General features: G+C 38.6%; 1 protein-coding gene across 1 annotated transcript in view; it reads right to left on the bottom strand.

Moving 5' to 3' along the window:
• Positions 1–411: 411 nt before the first annotated feature.
• ATXN10 (ataxin 10) overlaps positions 412–18,846 on the bottom strand; it is a 186,010-nt gene continuing 167,575 nt past the window's right edge. The window contains 1 exon segment of the mRNA XM_034784150.1: positions 412–1,114. Within this exon segment, the coding sequence (XP_034640041.1) occupies positions 924–1,114 (191 nt within the window). The 3' untranslated portion in view covers positions 412–923.

Raw genomic sequence — 18,846 nt, 5'->3', positions numbered from 1 at the left:
AACAATATAGGAGGGTACCTAAAATGAAGAGGCAGGGCCTTCCATTCTTCTGCCTCTCTTGAATTAATTAACTGGAAATGAGTTTTGTCAATGTTTTGGAAAGGCAGAGGGGTGAAAAGAAACTGCTAGAATTAATCACAGTGAGAAACTACCTCTTCAGCCGTCTGCCAGAGTTCAGAAAACCCATGAGAAGTGCAAAATAAAAGGAGAGAGGGCTGAGTTACCATCCAAAGGAACAAATAAAATTCAAATAAACATCCAAGTCTCCAAAATATAGACATGCCCCAGAGCAGAGGAATGCAGTATCTGTTGCCACAACAGCTTCAACTTTGTTTTTAACATACTCAGCCTAATGACTGAAAGTAACAAGGTAGAAAAAATAACTTACGAATAATTTAAATACACAGAAGGCAGCATTGTATGTGTTTAATTCAGAAAGTATTTATCCAATCTTTCACTGTCATTGCATTATATAAATACAAATATTTAAACATTCTTATTTATTTTTTGAAGTACCGTTTACTGATTCAGCGCTGCTGCTTTTAACGTATCACAGAAGTGATATCTCATAGTGATTTTTTAACCATCATTATCTTCAGGTATAACAAATGAGATAAGTAACCATTAATCAGTTTCCTGGCTTCATGACACTTTTCCACTAGCAAACCAAAGAATTAATGAAATTACTGCAAATCTCCAGATTTGAAAAGGTTTTTGCAATTGTGGTGTTCATGTGTCACAGTGGTGAATGACCATTATTGTTTGACAATTTCTCTGGAAAAGGTAATAACGCTTCCAGCAGATTGGAACTTAAACTGGAAAAAAAAAAATGGAAATCCTAACAGGGCCTTCATACTGTATTATTTGGGAAATAGCCTTCTTTTTACTTGGTGACAATCCTCAAAAAGTTTACATGGGACTGCTCATGAAGTTGGGTTCTTTCTAACAGATTTCAATATTAGCTTCTCATCTCGTTTCTCAATCTCCAAACCCATGTTCTTGAGGATGGAATTGTCTGCCAGTCCCTGCTGCTCCATCTGTGCAATAACCTCTTGGTTTCTTTCGTTTTGCTCAGTGAGATTTCGGATGGCATACACGGCCCACTGATTCACAACTATAGGAGAGAATTAAGGAATTTCTCATTTTACAGACAAAACAGAATGCTCATTTTAATTCTGGAATGACCCCCCCCCCCAGACACACAGATTTCTAAAATGCAGTTTAGTAGAGAAAGATACTTAAAGTATGATCCTGACCCTGCGAACACTTGTACACGAGTAATATAGCTCATATGAGGTCCCACTGACTTTAGTCAAGTTAACCAAGTTTTATCTTGAATTAAAAAAAAAAAAAAAAGGCAATTAACCTACCAAAAAAAAAAAAAAGGGAGGGGGGGCACTCTTGGATCCGCCCTTCTTCCTTTGACACAAAAATTCCGTAAAAACAATTTAAAAAAAGACAAATCTAATTGAAACTCATGGGAACATTTCTAACACAAAGCTAAAAAAAAATCCCACTGAAGTTTTTGCAGCATTGTGCACTCAAGAACCTCAAAATGAAATTAGCTCTAAACAAGACACAATGAAGCTGATTGGCTATTTTCATTTACAAATTCAAAAAAGGAAACAGTCAATTACATCTGTATTAAAATTATTCATGCAAATGATAAATGGTGGTGTTCGTAACATAGGAGACTTATTTTTAAGAAACACAATGTTTTAGATTAAATTATACAAGTTCCGTTCCTAGTGCTTGGGTCTCTAGCATAAAACCCACTGACACTCAGAGGACCACTGGTAGGTAGTTCCTGCAGAGATGCTAATGTTTGAATGGACACAAGCAACAACTCATTTGACTCTAAAGCGAGTCCCTTCCGGCTAGGATTGAGGCATGTCAGAGGAATTAAATTTCCAGCAATATCAATCTGGCATCTTCCAAAAGAACTAAAATATTCATTTTTATGAAATGTCAGATGTTAGTCCCAATTCTGTAGTTGAAATGCTATGTTATGGTATCTTTTCCAAGACATCCACATGGGAGACAAACAATTCTGAATAATTTCATTTAAGCTTCACATGTAGAAGGATGTGCCTGTAGGGCACCAGTTATTTGCAACACATACCTTCACACATAATAGAAGGATGCACGTAATTTACTCATCTCCTTGATGTCTTTTGGGCCGGACAGGATCTAAGTACAGAGACATAATACGTTTCTATGGGCATTTGCCTGTGGCAGTAGGACAGGAACAGTATGGGGAGGGTAGGAACCCCAGCCAAAACCACAACACAAGATGAAAGGAAGTCCAATTAATTATTAATTATTTCTGTTGTGGTAGAACCTAGAGCAGAAATACTCAGACCTCAGTGGTTCAGGAGCCAAATTAGCGATCAACATTACCCAAAAGAGCCACAGTAGTGTGAATTGTTTCATTACCAGAGGGAACAAAGGAAACAATGAGAATTATAAGAAAATGCATTTTTATACACACACACAAACACACACACACACACACACACACACACACACACACACAAAGAGAGAATACTATATAATAATTTATAGAATATATATTATTCTTATAGCAAAATGACTGACCAAGTATCATATCAACCATAATTGATTAATAACATAGTAAAAACATTCTGATTAGTTAATAATTAAATCACAGAGTGTTTTAATATCGTGCAAAGAGCCACTTATGGCTTCCGAGCCTCAGTCTGAGTATCACTGACCTAGAGTATCCAGCCCCGTTATGCTAGGCACTGTACAAACATGCATTTTCTTATTATTCTCACTGTTTCTTTTGTTCCCTCGGTTTTTTGTCTCCAATTAGTGTGTCTTGCCTTATTCTTAGATAGTAAGCTCTTCTGGACAGGCACTGTGTTTCAGATCTAAACTAAGAGGTTATGAGTAATTCATGACGTCAGAGGGTTTCTGGTAACAAGTGATGGCTCTGGACTCACAAGGGGGTGCCCAGTACGATGGGGCCCATTATTGGTTGGTCTTTAGGCACTGCCATAATAAACATGATTAACAATAATAATAGCAGCATTGGCTCTGCTCCCTACCTGGGTACCCAGCTAGATAAGGCAGACTGAAGAGGCAGCTAGACTGATGTCACATAAATCAAAGGATTCTAGACAAACACTTATCAGGTGATAGCACGTTTGTCACATATGATTGACTGTATATAGCATCCCTAAAACTGGAGTAGGAGAAATCTCCAGCAAGGGCATAGAATTATACATCTTTTGGCTAGCAGCAATGATTGATACCTGTATTTTAATTAGTGTTGCATCAATAAAGCTGCCCTTTATCTTTCAACGGTGTATTATTATTATTACATTAATGCACTGTGAGAACAGAGACTGAAAAGTCCAACAAATGCCAGTTTTTAGGGCCTTTCCCTAAAAGAGTCAGAAGAAGATTTTTACCAACACCTTCCTCTTTCATTTTCGAATTTCTGGCCAGTGGATGGATTTGTATGGGGCCAGAAAGGGATTGGGAAATCAAGACCTGGGTGAGGCTTGGGAGCAGGTAGGTGAAGAACCATAAGGGAGAACAAAGGTCTTGAAATGGGAATTCAATAATGAAGAATATCCACTGTTCCTCTCTTGTGAGCATGTCATTATTGCAGTTAAATGAATGTACAAACTATGATGGTTATAGAAAGATATATTAACTGGTCATCTCTCACTGTGGGTTACCAATTTTCGCAGTTAGATGAGTATATAAAATAAGTTTACCAAATACCAAGGAAACTAAACCAAATGTAAAGTAGAATCTCAGTCATCAGCTCTAATGACAATAGTTAACAAAATCGATTGGTGAAGCACGCAAACTAATGAATGCTGTGGATGAGGAGGAGAATCAGGATCACAGTCCAGCAGTACTTCCCTAGCCCTATTTCAGGGCATTTAATGAGGGCCAGAAGGTAGCATGATGTTCCCCCAGTGGACTGTGTGAAGCAAGACATCACTCACACTGTTTCTGCCTATGGCATAGAAGCAGAATTTCACCCACTGAGTTCCATCTGAGATATGGCTCTGAATATATCATCCATAGGGAGCAGATCCTCTCAGAAAGGTGGTGAATTTTTTAAGTAGTAATGTTTCTGACCCAAACTATAGTTTGTTTTAAAATATGAGATTTATAGTATTTTTAAACAATTAAAATTTGTATTAATCTTTGCGTTGCCAGTACAGGACATGAAGATGGTAATAAGATGAATTCCTTATTATACTTCCTGAAAATGTGTGCTAACTCTACAACAATTCCTATTGATCTATTCCTATTGTCCCCATGTCAAATTAATTTGTGACAATGTAATTTCTTGTACACTCTCAATAAAAATTATGTGATGAAACCCATCATCATCACATGATTTGCCATTAGTGACCACTGTACTTAAAGCTGCAAAGTGGTTTCAATAATATTTTCACTTGTTCATAACTTTCTCCTTTCCTTACCCAGGTTTTCCATTGTACAATTCAGAGCCATGAATATGTATAACTCTCCTTGTTAGCATGCTGAGAGAGAGAGAGACCCCTGGATGGCTGTGTGCAAACCTAGACAGACTTAAGTGTCAGCAGAGATTAAAGTGAGTCCCTAGCTAATATGCACATTACCCTCTTGTTCCTCTCCAAAGACAGATAGATAGAGAGAAAATTAAACATATTCTAAAGTCTCTAATCCTTCCAACACTTTAAGCACTTTATTGTATACTCAGCTTTAGAAAGAGAGCTTCTGAGGTTTCCATAGTTACTACAAATAAGAGCATGAGCCTGTTTGTTGTGAAACGACAAAAGAAAAAAATGCAGCAAGCATGGTAGATCTGATTTGGTAGGGTTGTCTAGACTTTAAAACAGTACATTTTGAAGTGTCAAATTAATGAATGTTAGGCAAGGAATTGAAGTTTACAGTATCTTTATCACACTGGAGCTTCTATATAAAGAAGGGAGAAGTGGAAAGAGTAAATCCTTGTTCCTTTTGTGAGAATTTCACTTCTTAGCAAATGAAAATATACAAGGTATACTCAAGATATGTCTAGTTTGCAAATATTTATATAACTTTTCTGAACTGAAGCTATTTAATACACAGGCCCCAATATTTAGTTTGATTTATAGAAATGCTCTAGGCTTCCTCAACATAACGAATACATTCATTCTAAATACAGCAATTTAAGTAGCTGTTTAAGATAACCCACTGCAAATCACCCTTGAATAATTTGCCAACCCACAATTCCAATTACCTGGGAAAAAAGATGAGCTTGCACTGTGCCATGAGATTTGCGCTATCTTGAATTAATATTATAAATGATGTGGGTGAAATCTTGACCTTACTGAATTCAAGGGGATTTTTGCCATTGACTTGGGGGGGGACAAAATTCCGCTCTGTTTTTTTATTTTACCCACTAAACTTCTGCTAGGGTACATTGTTAAATTCTTGTTTGAAGTAGTAGTGTGGCCTGGAAACACAAATGCATTATGAAAGCAATCACCACCTTGCTAATGAATTATTTCAATGTGTTTGGAGTGAAAGATCAGCAACATTATTGAAGAGAGCAGTTTACCTCTCGCTCTCTAACAACATAGGGGCAAATCCACTCCTACCCACAAGACATACTTATGAACTGTTTTGTAAAACACTTTGAGCAATATGGACAAAGAGTGTTATATAGTAACTAGGTATTATTATTATTATTATTATATACATCACTTGTATGTTTCTGAATAGGTAGAGTAAATCATTTATGATGAATATCTTTATTGAAAGTATGTAAGTGGATCTTGTGGATCAGAGTTGAGGTGGCTTCCAAAATGTACATAGTGAATTTTTACAGGTTAATATTGTCATTCGCTAATGTACAGAACTGAATAATGATAAGATAATGAATAAGGAGTAACGAAATATTTATATAAATTCTCTTAAGTCCTTTTCATACTTTTTAATTCTTAGATGTTTCACTTCGGTTAAAATATATTGTATGGCGGTTTCTTAATTTTTTTTTTTAAAGGAATAAGGAGCCTTCGAAGTCAAAATATGGATGGCATTAAAATGACATTCAGTATATAAAGTTTTCTTCATTGACAAATTCCTAGCATGCTATAGAAAACTGTCCTCAGCAAAAAGCTCTGCATAGTACCATACTCTCTAGGTAGTCAGGATGGGGGTGGGGTGGAGGGAAAAAGGGCAAGGGAGAGTTCTACCTTTGTACACTTAGGGTGAAATCCTAACAAGATTCCCAGTGACTTCAGTGTGGCCAGGATTTTACCTCTACGCTTTACACTTTGCAGCAGAAACGTGGCGGGGAAGAGAGAAGTCCTTGATTACTCTCTCAATGCAGTGTCATAATTCACTCCCCACTTTCATAGCAGGAATATTCTTTGCACCATATTTTCCAAATAAAGTGTGGAGACAATAAATAAATGATAAATTTAACCCAAAACTATACTGAAGATGTTTTTCGACATATAATGGTTATTGATGGAGTTCTACTTTTTACATCTCCTTTTGCCTAATGAGCAAAAAAAGATGTCATCTTTTGTATATTAGTTCCATTATATCGTTGAAATCGGAAGCAGCTATATAATTTAAGTAATATGAACTGCACAGTAGGAACAGACACAGAAATGCCTTATCAGGAAGCTACATAAAACATTTAAAGATTTATAATCCAAAATGCTTTATATTCCCTTCATGACTTAAAACAGTGGTTCTAAGCAGGGGTACATGTACTCCTGGGGGTATGCAGAGGTCTGTACAGGTGGTACATCAATTCATCTAGACAGTTGCCTACTTTTACAAAAGGCTATATGAAAAGCACTGGCAAAGTCAATAAAAACTTGAAAATTTCTTACAATGACTTGTTTTATACTGCTCTATATTCTATAAACTGAAATGTAAGTACAATATTTATATTCAAATTGATTTATTTTATAATTATATGGTAAACATGAGAAAGGAAGCAACTGTTCAGTAATAGTGTCCTGTGAAACGTTTGTATTTTTATGTCTGATTTTGTAAGCAAGTTTTTTTATATGAGGTGAAATTTGGGGGTACACAAGACAAATCAGACTCCTCAAAGGGGTACAGTAGTCCAGAAAGGTCGAGAGCCACTGACTTAAAACATAAAAAGAAGCACCAAGAAAATCAAAATATAAAGAACAAAAAATGTAAGCAGTTCAACTTCTTAAAGAACTTGTTTGAAACAGGTCTATATGGCTAGAAACTAGAAAAGTTTAAATATAATACTTGCTAAACTGTGTCTGCCAAGTTGCAGCTCATAATCCAAGTCTCTAGGTGTTCTATGGCCAAGAACAAAATACGAAATGTCACATTAAAAGACTCGCTTCCGTTTACAGAAGTGATTGGACCATAAAGAAAAGAAATAAACACTTTTCCCCGTAAGTCTTCCAGTCCTTTCAGGCATTTTGTATCACAGTCACTTGAAAGATAATTCTTTTTGCCACTATAGAGGTTTTCTAGTCAGCTACTGGCACAATTAGTCACAGTTTGGATCAACAAGCTGTGATTGACCACATGTAGCAGACACTCAGACTTTTAGTCCTTCACTGTAAGCCAATTCTTTTACAAAGAACTACAAGTTATTTAATTCTTCCTGTGAGTAGATTATAACAGTAAGACACTGTCCATTTTTTTTTAAAGCTTTCGTGTTGTTACAAATGTTTCTGATTCTACACATTACTGACATTACATCTTCAACATTAGATATTCTTAGGAATTAAAACTCGTACAATTTAAAACCGCTCAGCATGTAACAGTCTTGGCATATTAGCAATTTAAATATTGCACCATTCTAAAGTTATATATTAGCCCTGAAGAGTTTGGGCTACTGTATTTTTTTTTTTTTTTGGTTAAGAGATATCACAGAAGTGGCGATTGGCTTAGGAAATTAAGTTATTATCTTTTGCATTTAACAGAAGGGAGCTAGTGGCAATACAGTCTCAACCTGGAAAGAATGGTTTTTTACCTGGATTGTAACTCTTGTTCTTCAAGATGAGGATGCAAACATGTATTCCACTCAGGGGTGTGCGCACCCTGTGTGCCGCAGCCAGAAAAGTTTTCCACAGCAGTATCCGTCAGTGTGGCGCACGTGCTCTGTGGCTCCTCGTGGCCCCTCCCAAAGCTATAAGGGCAGCACTGCCCTCCCAGCTCCTTCGCACTGGAGAGTAGCCTAAGAGTCTGATGCAGCGGGGACATACTGTGGGTCATGGAATAAACAGCTTCATCCACAACTTGAAGAACCGTAACAATATAGGTAAGTAACTGTTCTTTCTTCTTCCAGTGGATACAGATTTGTATTCTACTCAGACGATTCACATGTAGTATCATAAGCCACGGCGCTTGGAGTCTTTTTAAACAGTGTCTGAAGTATGACCTGGCCAAAGATCACAGTCTCCCTTGAAGCTGTTGGCATAATGATGAATGAATGTATATATGTATGGAGTACGAGGTCACAGCCCTGCAACTGTCCAGGATAGATACATCATTCAGAAAAGCTATGGACGTTGCTTGAGCTCTTGTCAAGTGGGCAGAGACACATTGGAGAGAAGAAGATGTATTGGTCATACTGTAAGCAGTGGTAATACAGAACGTGATCCATCTAGAGGTTATCTGGGCCAAGACCGCTTGGACCTTCACCCTAGCGGCATAAGAAACAAAAAGTTGACGAGACTGTCTAAATGACCTAACTCTGTCTACATAAAAGGCCAATGCCATTCTTGCATCCAAAGTATGTAAATGGTCTCCTTCCGGATCATCATCAGGTTTCGGAAAGAACACAGATAGGTATATCATCTGTTTAGGGCAGAAGGCCAACACTAATTTAATAAAAACTTTGGATGAGGTCTCAGACACCTTGCCCTTAAAAAAAATCCAAGAATATGGAGGGCCTGCTGTTAATGCTTACAGCTCACCTACTTTCCTTGCAAATGTGATAGCAATAAGGAGGACCATCTTCTAGGACAAATGTGCCCAGGAACAAGTAGCCAGTTTCAAACAGAGGTCCCATGAGAGCGGCTTACACTGTGTTAAGGTCCCATAGAGGATCTGATGCTTTTACAGGTGGACACAAGCGAGTAATTCCCTTGAGAAACCTAGTAGCCATAGGGTTGTAAAATACTGTTCTCCCCTGACCACGTGGGTGAATGGCAGAAATGGCTGCCAGGTGAGCCTTCAGGGAGCTTAAGAAAAGGCCAAAAGACTTCAAATGCAGTAAGTATTCCATAATGTCCTGGATACTCGCCCTCACAGGCTGAATCACTTGAGCAGAAGACCAAAGTCTTCGCTTAATAGGTGGATTTAATTGATTGTTTCTTACTGTTAAGTAAAATCTCTTGGACTGCTGCAGGCAGCTCATCTCTTCCTGATCTAGATATTGAGAAGCCAAGCCATCAGTTGCAAGCTGTTGGGATCTGGATGTAAGACCTACTCATGATGATGCGAGACCAGATCTGGAAGAGGAAACACAGGTTGTGGAAGTTCCACTGAGAGGCTGCAAAGATCTGTAAATAAGCATTGTCTTGATCAGGTTGGGGTGATTAGAATCATCTTGGTGTGATCCTGCTTCAATTTGAGGAGGACTTTCAAGATCAATGGAATCGGAGTAAACGCATAAAGTAGGCCTGGTCCCCGTTTCAACAGAAAAGCATCAATCAATGAGCCAGGGATGAGGCCAAAACTGATGGCATTTCTTGCAGTCTTTTGTACCATTCTTTTAAGCAATTCCTGATATGATTTAAAATCTTCCAGAAGTGGTGAGGATGAGCCTGGGGCTCCCGAGACCTCAGGGGAAGGTGAGAATGAATTGCCCGGAGCCAAAGTAGCCTCCTGAGATAGATCTTGTTTGCCCAGTAGTTTTGTCGAGCTGGTTGTTAAGTAGGGAGAGCTTCTGGTTGCTCTTCCAGTAGACTAGGCTCTGATGTGGACAGCTCCAGGACCTTCTCCTGGAACTGGGTAGAGATCAAGATCTGAGGACCTAGGAGCCTCTTAAGAGTTCCCCATAAGCCAGTAGGGCATCAGAGGCCAAAATGTTTCAGTCCATGCTGGCCTTTCCTTACTATGTGACCAATACCCATCATGGTCGAAGGTCTCCCTTTTGAGGTGGTCTGGCTGATTTACTGGACTTTTCTTGCCTCGGTAGGGATAGCGATAAGTCTGACCCATATCTAAAGGCACCCTCTGAATAAGAAGTCAGCACAGGAGACACCCAACCAGGCAAGGCTACTGGCCAATTTCCAGTGGAAAAGGTAAGGTAAGGTCAGGTCAGAACAAGTGGTGGCACTGCAGTTCACAGAAGGTCTAGCTGCTAAGTTTAGTACCACAGCAGGCTATGTAGGAGCACAGTCTGGCTTCAACACCCATGCCAAGGAAAGACCTAGTACCAGAGGCAAAGTTGAGGGTGTGGTTAGTGCTGACTTTGAAGAATGTCTCAGCCCCAATGAAGTGTGCACCCGAGCACCAGATGGCATAGACAAGCTTAGATTGTCCCTTAACTGATATTGATGCTAGTGTTGGCAACATTCTGTCTCTGATGCCAAAGAAGTTGAAGGCCCGGGATGAGCCAGAAATGACAGCAACTCCACCAACTCCTACATCAACAGTGAACCAGGGACAGACAGATTAGGAAGTGAAGGACCTGGTCTATGTGCCTGTGTGGTGGTAGGTACTGAAATGGGTACCGCTGAAACAGCATCCACTGGTACCACACTTGACAGCCTCTGTCATGTCGGATCCAGAGTTGATAGTATGTTACCAAGAGTCTCTCGCTTCATTGCCAGGGAGACATAGGCTGATAGTCCAGCTCTACTTTGGATACCTGATGAATCTAAGTGTTGCTCCAATCCAGTCTCTGAAGTGGAAGACAAGCCACTCATTGAGCTCAAGTGGCTCCTGTAAGTCTTACAGGTCCCTTTGCGTGGAACCCACGGAGAGGAAGACTGATCTCTCCTTCAAGAGGAATCCAAGTTCAAGAGTCTGTTCAAAGTCTATCATAGTAGTGGTTGACTGTGCACAGACAAAGCAATCTGGTGCCAGTGCAGAGGTAGGCCTCATGGCGTGTTCCAGGAAGTGCTGCTCCAGGCACAGATCCCTAGAACTCTGAGTATGTTTCTTGAAGGAGTGGCAGATGCTACACCTCTCCTTGACATGTCCTTCACCGAGACAGCAACCAAAGTGTGTGGGGGTCTCTATTAGAAATAGAGTTCCCACACAAAAGGCATTGCTTGAAACCCAGAGAACACTGCATGTCCAGGTGCTCAGCAACACCTACTAATTACAGTTGCAAATAAACTAGAATAAAAACTGAAAACAGTGAAGAAAACCTAAAGAGTACTAACTACTTACAAAATCAATGAACCTAATAGCTAACTACACAGAAAAAAAACGTAAGGAAAACCACACGGAGTGGTGCAAGTGGTATGAAGGAACTGAGGGGGGTCAGGGTGCTGCTGTCCTTATATGGTCTTAAGAGGGGCCATGAGGAGATGCACACCGGGCACGTGTGCCGCTCCAACAGGTACTACTGTGAAAAACTTTTCCAGCTCCAACGTGCTGGTTGCACACACACCTGAGTGCTATACATAGCTATGTTCATGTACATATGTATGTATGTACCTATCTATGAATTAGGTTTTAGGTGTTGTATCTTAAATTCTTGTAATGCACTTTGAGCACTCATCAGGCATAATTGTAAAAAACTGAAATAAATAAGGAAGGTCAATAAATTTCAACTAGTGTTACTATTTATAAACTAGTGCTGTAAGTATACATACCAAAACCATTCAATCTCTGCTCCCTATAATCTGCATACATAATTGACATGTATTAAAACCTAACTGGGAGTGATGAAAACCATACAATATAAACAAATTCAATACAGAGAAGAGAGACAGCCAGATTAAAAAATTACAGAAAACCTATTATTTACACACACAGTTCAAAGAGGAACGTTACTTAGTCCTTATCCAGGAAAAAATCCGAATAAGCCCCACAGTCGCTTTACTTATCTGCAAAGACACTTGATAATTGATTCTACAACTATTAGAACTGAAAATGCGAATATTTATGTTGGCAGAAGTATTTCCCATCTACAGTGGAACAGACTGGTTTAAGAGCCAATGTCACATGGGGTGGGGGGAAGCGGGGAAGACAAGCAACCACTGTATTAACATGCATTTCCAGTATGAACTGCAGGGGAATTTCTGCAGCAGAATGGTTACCAATGAACTCGATCCCTGGTTCCTGCAGGAAAATCCATGAGGGGCCTAATGGTAGGGACATTTCAGGGGATTCTGACAGGGATTTGTCCCTGATCGTACTCCAGAGGTGGGGTTTTTAACCCTGTGCAACAGGCAGGGAACCAAGACCTCTCCCGACTCCAAACTATTCTGAGAGATTAGCAGGAGGTTAGGGCCTCTCCAAACTAGCTATTTTATGCAATCTCCCCTACTGCTTGGCAGCAAAGCCTCCTGGGATATGCATTATCAAGGCTTCGATCGCAGGCACTTATTCCTAGCATTCTGATCTCTGCAGGACTGGAAAAGGGATGACAAGCATGTAGCCCTTTGAATGGATCCAATTTACATATTTGTGCCCACAAAACATTTACTGGTAAAACGAAGTTGAGTCTGGGCTGCTCATGCTGTACGCCAATTTTTAGAACAATACAGTTTGTATTGACCAAGATTTTAAACCATACCATTAATAGTTTATAAATTAAAAATGTCAGCTCTGCCTGATTTATAGCAGCCCTATTTCACTGTTCCTACAACAGTTTAAATAATTTGTAATAATTACAGTGACAGAAAAGAGATGAACTTAAATATTTTTCTACTCCAATAACTCTGCACATTTCTTCCTACACTCCCATCCCTAATTCACCCCTTAATTCACTTGGCCTCCTTCTCTTACTATTGAATTTACAGCTTTTTCATGTTATCCCTATGCTTAGAACCTTTCCTAATCCCATGTAGCAAATGATCTCCATCTTCTGACCCATTTCTTCCTCTGACATTCCAATGTAGATCTCCTCTCCAAGATATATGGCTTCTAATTTGGGCCCTATTTTTGTTATTACGTATGTCTAAATTAAAATGCAAGTTCTTCAAGGAAGGCACTTTTAATAAATTGGTAGATCTGAAGGCCAGAAGGGACCATTATGATCATTCTAATCTGACCGCCAGCATAACCCAGGCTACAGACGCTCACTCAGTAATTCATGCATCAAATCTTCCTATTGAGTTACTGGCTATCTTTTAGAAAGACGTACAATCTTGATTGAAAGACTTCAAATTATGGAGAATTCACTATGTCACTAGGTAACTTGTTCCAGTGGTTAATTATTCTCACTGTTAAAAAAAGTGTGTCTTATTTTACTCCTGGGGAAAATCTATGCCACTGGGGCACAGAAGAAAAATACCTTCCCTCCCTCTGCAGATTCTCTCTGCTTCCTTGCAGAAAATGGTTTCTGTGTTCACTCATTCTTCCCAGCAGCTCAGACACTCTGTTTCAGCAGCTGGGGGAAAGGGGTCTGGGGATGCCGGGGGCACCCAGAGACATTAGTCCCAGGTGGGCGGGAGGGGTGGGGGAGGAGGACAGAGATGGGAGTTTCCTCTCCCCCTTCCCTGCACAGAGCTGCCAGGGCTCAGTCAGATCAACCCCCAGAAAATTCCCCTGAGCTGCAGGAAGGTCTGCACCACAGGGGGAGGGAAGGATTTCATGGGAGTGGGTCTGGGTGTGTGGGGGAATGAGGCTCAGTGGGGTGGGGGGTCTGGGTGCAGGCGGGTGAGGCTCAGTGGGGGAGAGGGGACCAGGTTGGGTGCAGGGGGGTCTGGGTTGGGCAGATAGGGGAAGCAGCTCCCTGTACTGTGACTCCTCCCCCACCCATGCACCTGGAAACCATTTATTCATAAATATTTTAAAGATTCTTTTACCCATTTAAATTTAGGTAGTTGACAACAGTTTATTTTGATCATTTCAAGAATATCAATTCCTAAAATTTCAGATTGACCTTTGTTTATTTTAAAGCCTAACATATGCCTATATTCCAAAGTCAATTGTTCTATAATGTTTAAGGAAGCTTCTTGATCCTGAAAAATAACAAGACATCAGCAGCATATAAAACTATTTTGTATTCTAATCCAGAAAGTGTTTTGATGCCTTTACCAATGGACAAATTCTCACATTTATTGCAAATAGCTCCACTGCCAAAGCAAATAACGGGAGAGGGGGTGAAGATAACAGCCAATCCTGTCTCATACATCTAGACAGATTTAAAAAAGAGTATTGATGACCATTGACCACAGCTGATGCTCCAGGATATGTATATAGGGCCAACATGCCCCTATAAAACTGATTTCCAAAACCAAACCTTACCAAAATCTGACTTATATACTCCTACTCCAATCAGTCGAAGGCTTTCTCAGAATCAAAAGAAAACAGCAGACCGGAAGAATTGCTAGAATTATCATCATAGATCAAATTCAGAGTTGTTCTGATATTATCAAATAGATGCCTGCCAGCAATGAATCCAGACTGGTCATGGTGAAAATATTTGGGCAAAATTACACGCAATCTTTTGGCTAGCAACTCAGCATAAATGTTAGCATCCACACTAATTAAAGAAATAGGTCTGTATAATGAGCAATTGGTAAGATCTTTTCTTTTTATATGAATGACCTTAATTTTTGCCTTCTTCCATGAATCTGGAATCTTTCCCCTCTCCAATATAAACAATTCAGTTAAAATAGGGACCAGAACTTGCTTTATAATACTTCACAGAAAACCCATCGGCACCTGGAGCTTTATTTGATTATAAATACTTAAGAATTGTAACTTCAAATTCATTTGCAGCAATCTGCCTATCAAGAGCTGCAGTCTCAGATATCTACTTATAAGTTCAGGATTTGGATGTTCTGAAGCATACAAAGTATGGAAAAAGCTAGGTTTCAGGGATCTGTTTGATGCCAGTTACTAAATCTCCCTTTTCATGTCTAATCAGAGGGATGGTTGATTTATCTTGCTTAATTTTAACTTTATGGCTAAAAGCCTACCAGTTTTATTGCCCTTTTCATAATATAAGTGTTTGCTCAGTCTTGCCTGTTAATCTCATTTATTTTCTTATACATGCTTTTCAGGTCCTGTAGATTTATAACTATCTTCCAAAACGAAGTTCTTTAACCAAACTCTCTTCTTCAGGAGCGCTCATCTTTTTGAGGTATGATGCTTTGTTTATAAAGATTTCCCTCATTACCACCTTTCCAGCATCACAAAGGAATTTTTATTGATCCCTTCCTTATTTCCTTGTATATATTTCTGAAAATCTTCTTCCAGCTCTTTAATTCTAAGGTGGGGGGAGAGGTCTCTTCAACTGCCAGGCCCTTTGTTTTTCTACTGAGTCTCAAACTTCTAATGTAATATATGGGGGGGCATGATCAGTCCAAATGATAACTCCCAGATTAGTTTTTTGACTAAATTAGCCAAGGTCATACTAACAAAAATCATATCAATCCTGGAATAAGATCCATGAGTAGCAGAATAATATGTATAGTGCCTGACATCTAGATTCATCTTCTGCCAGACATTCACCAAAAGAAATTTGCACTTGCTCCTTCCAAATGCCCTGTGTGTACATTCGATCAATCTAAAGTAGAATTAAACATCTCATTAAAATCCGTCCCCATGAATAATATGCCCTTCCCTAAAACTTCCTAAATCTCTAAAAAACTGATCAAAAAGGGTGGTTGCCCTTGACTGGGAGCATATAATTTGACTAAGGTGAGATCCAGATCTTTGATAAACACATTGAATAGCACTGGGCTGACAACAGATTCCTGCAGGATCCCACTAGAAATGTGCCCATTGGGTAATGACTCCCAATGTGCAATTACTTTTTGATATCTATCAGTTAACCAGTTTTTAACCCATTTAATATGTATTCTCACGTTCTCTCTCTTTATGTGAGTGAAGTACAAGGTTCACTCATCTAGCAGCATTACAAAGAATTAAAATAATGAAAGGACCAATTTTAATATGGAAATTTTGTCTAGTCAAGGATTCTAGAGCTACTGAGCTACAGCAAACATTTAGGGATAGCAGGCTATTTTTGTAACGATGTCTCATATGCCAAAGATTACAAAACTTTAAAAAATTAAGCCATAACCTCTAGTTTGTTTTACTTTTTCCTATACTCAAATCTGTAACACTAGCTTAAAACCATATATATGACACATTCATTTTTGCTGCTCAGGCTGCCAATTTTTTTAAAATTATGACTTACATTTTTAATAGAAACCCATAATTTATGAGTAACTATAAATCTTTGGGTTTCAGATGAGAAAGAAAAGTCACACTCTTGATCAATTTGAAGTTGAATGCTCCACAGTTATGAGGTTCAGTTCTTAAAGTTCTCTCTATCACCATAATCCCTCCTAATATTCCTGACAACTCTACTGAAATATTACAATTATCTTACAACTATCAAAGATTCAGCGGGTTGTTACATTTACAATTACCTTTAGTTACTGTTATTTAATCATTCAAAACTTCCCAATTTATATCTTTTTCCTTGATAGAAAAACAAAATTCTTCAGAGAAATTCTAACACGTGGCACTAATTCTATCAAATTGTTATTAAAACCAACCAGCAAGGTGGAGAGTTGAAGCAATAGGGAAAAAGGCACTGTTAACAAGTTGATTAAGTATTGGACAGAGATTCAACTACTGTAGTAACTTTAAATTTAGTTTTTCTGTTAACTTGCCAGGGAAACGTAAGGGCTTTGTGTGTGTCTGAGCATGTGCCACGTGTGTATAAAGACAGAAACATGTATACTACTTCAGTAGCTTTTCAAAGCCTGGCATGAAAATCTACCAATCTAGGCACAAAATCCACTCAACCCATCCTTCATTTTTTATGATGAGTGATAATGAAAACAAGAATATTTTATACTCCCAAGTAGAATAGTACAAGACTGATTTTATACATCTTTCCATCTGTACATTTTTATATCTTTGGTGTGCTAAATATACAGCTGGCTAGGAGAGGATGCTACCACTTCTTTATTATTACCCTTCTAGCTGGTAAACTTTTGGCACCAGATCTCATGGACTAGCTAACTTATACCTGAGATGTGTTCATATAACCTGTAACTTACTATTCATAAGCCTCCAGTAGAGTGCAAAGGAAGCTGACTCACATTCAGGACAAAGAGCTCTCTTTTTTAGATCTTTAAAATATTCTTCTTTAGAGTATGCAAGTCAGCAAAGTACCTAAACACATGCTTATCTTTTAGCATGTGCTTAAGTCTTATTTACTTCAAAGGGACATAAACGTGCTTAAGTGCTTTAATTGATTCAGAGTCTTTGGGTAACATTTGTGGCGTATTTTCTCTCTCTGCTGTTACTTAGGATTTTCTAATGCGCTGTGACACACAAATAATGAAAACAACTGAAGTGAATGAAAATACTTTCAACAGTGTCATCATGTACACCAGGTGATGTCCATCAGTGTGAGGAAAAAATTTTGACGCATCAGAGGAAATATATTTTGTGAAGTTTTTCCTCTTAGGTTTATGTAACATGGCTGCCATTAGTTCAAATCAGGCCAGCTTCAAATTGTGCTTCAAGGGAATTTCATGATGATATAACCTAAAACATAAATCTCTACAGATTTTTTTCAGTTTAATTTTTGTTTCATTTTTGGGTGTTTTACACTATTTATTTCTTAAAATAAATATAGCTGAATTTCAAACCAAATATTTTGAAATGAAAAGTCAAAAAAATTAATTTTCAAATGACCTAACTTTATTTATATCCTGCAAATAGTTTTGGTGCCCCCTCAAAAAAGCAATTTTTTTGTGTGAATTTACTATTCATCAAAAAAAAAACCATCCAACTCTAATTGCAGTAATCAAGACAGAAGATGTCGCGGGCCTGTAAGAGAGCTTTAGTGATGGAGAAAGAAAGGATTTTGGAAATATTATGGAGAAAGAAGTAGCAAGATTTGAACATGGTCTAGATGTGTGGAGCAAGCGTCAGAAAAGAGTCAAAGACAGCCCTCAGTTTACTGGCCTAAACAACAGGGAAAATGGCATTGTTGTCAACAGTGGCTGAAAATAGGATAAGGCTGGAAGGACTGGGGAGAAAAGATGCAGAGTTCAGCTTTGCCTATGTTAAGTCTGACATTTCTGGAGAGACATGCAAGAAGAGATGTCAAAAAGACAGGTTGAAATATGGAAGGTTGTTGCAGAAGGCATTCCATTCTTAAAACTATTTTTGGACCACTCCTTTAAAAAAGAATTTTTGGGTCTCAAATTTCTCATGCTTAGTCTCAGCCCAGAGAAGGGGATTTATTTATTTATTCATTTATTTATAAAGAGGGCCGAAGGAAAATCAAGCAAGCTATTTGAGTAATAAGGCAGTGAAATATATTTTCTCCGTTTTATCTTTTGGTGCTCTGTAGTAACTCAAAATCCACTTTCTTTCAGGAATTCAGGCTTGTTGTGGATTTAAGTCATCGAAAGAGGATTAGGTCAGAGGTCAAATATGACAAAATTTGGTTTAGAAATAGAGAGTTATTAACTTTAATGCCTTACTTTTACATGCACGAGTTGGCGTTTTCGGAGATTATTCTTCTGAAGGGACTTACAAAATTATAATGTGTGCAAGAAGGTCCTCACAAATGTTATAATATACTGGCATTACTTGGTCCGGAGCAGCACAAGTAGTACCTGTGTACTGTGCTAATGGTCATAGTTGGTACTGGTAGGAATTATGAAAAAGGGTGAGGGATTTCCAACCACACAGACTTCCAAATATACATCT

The sequence above is a fragment of the Trachemys scripta genome, chromosome 1 (genome assembly GCF_013100865.1).
Source record: "Trachemys scripta elegans isolate TJP31775 chromosome 1, CAS_Tse_1.0, whole genome shotgun sequence".
Lineage (NCBI taxonomy): Eukaryota > Metazoa > Chordata > Testudines > Emydidae > Trachemys > Trachemys scripta.
Note: the sequence above shows the minus strand (reverse complement) of the source record. Positions and strands in the feature narration are given on the sequence as shown.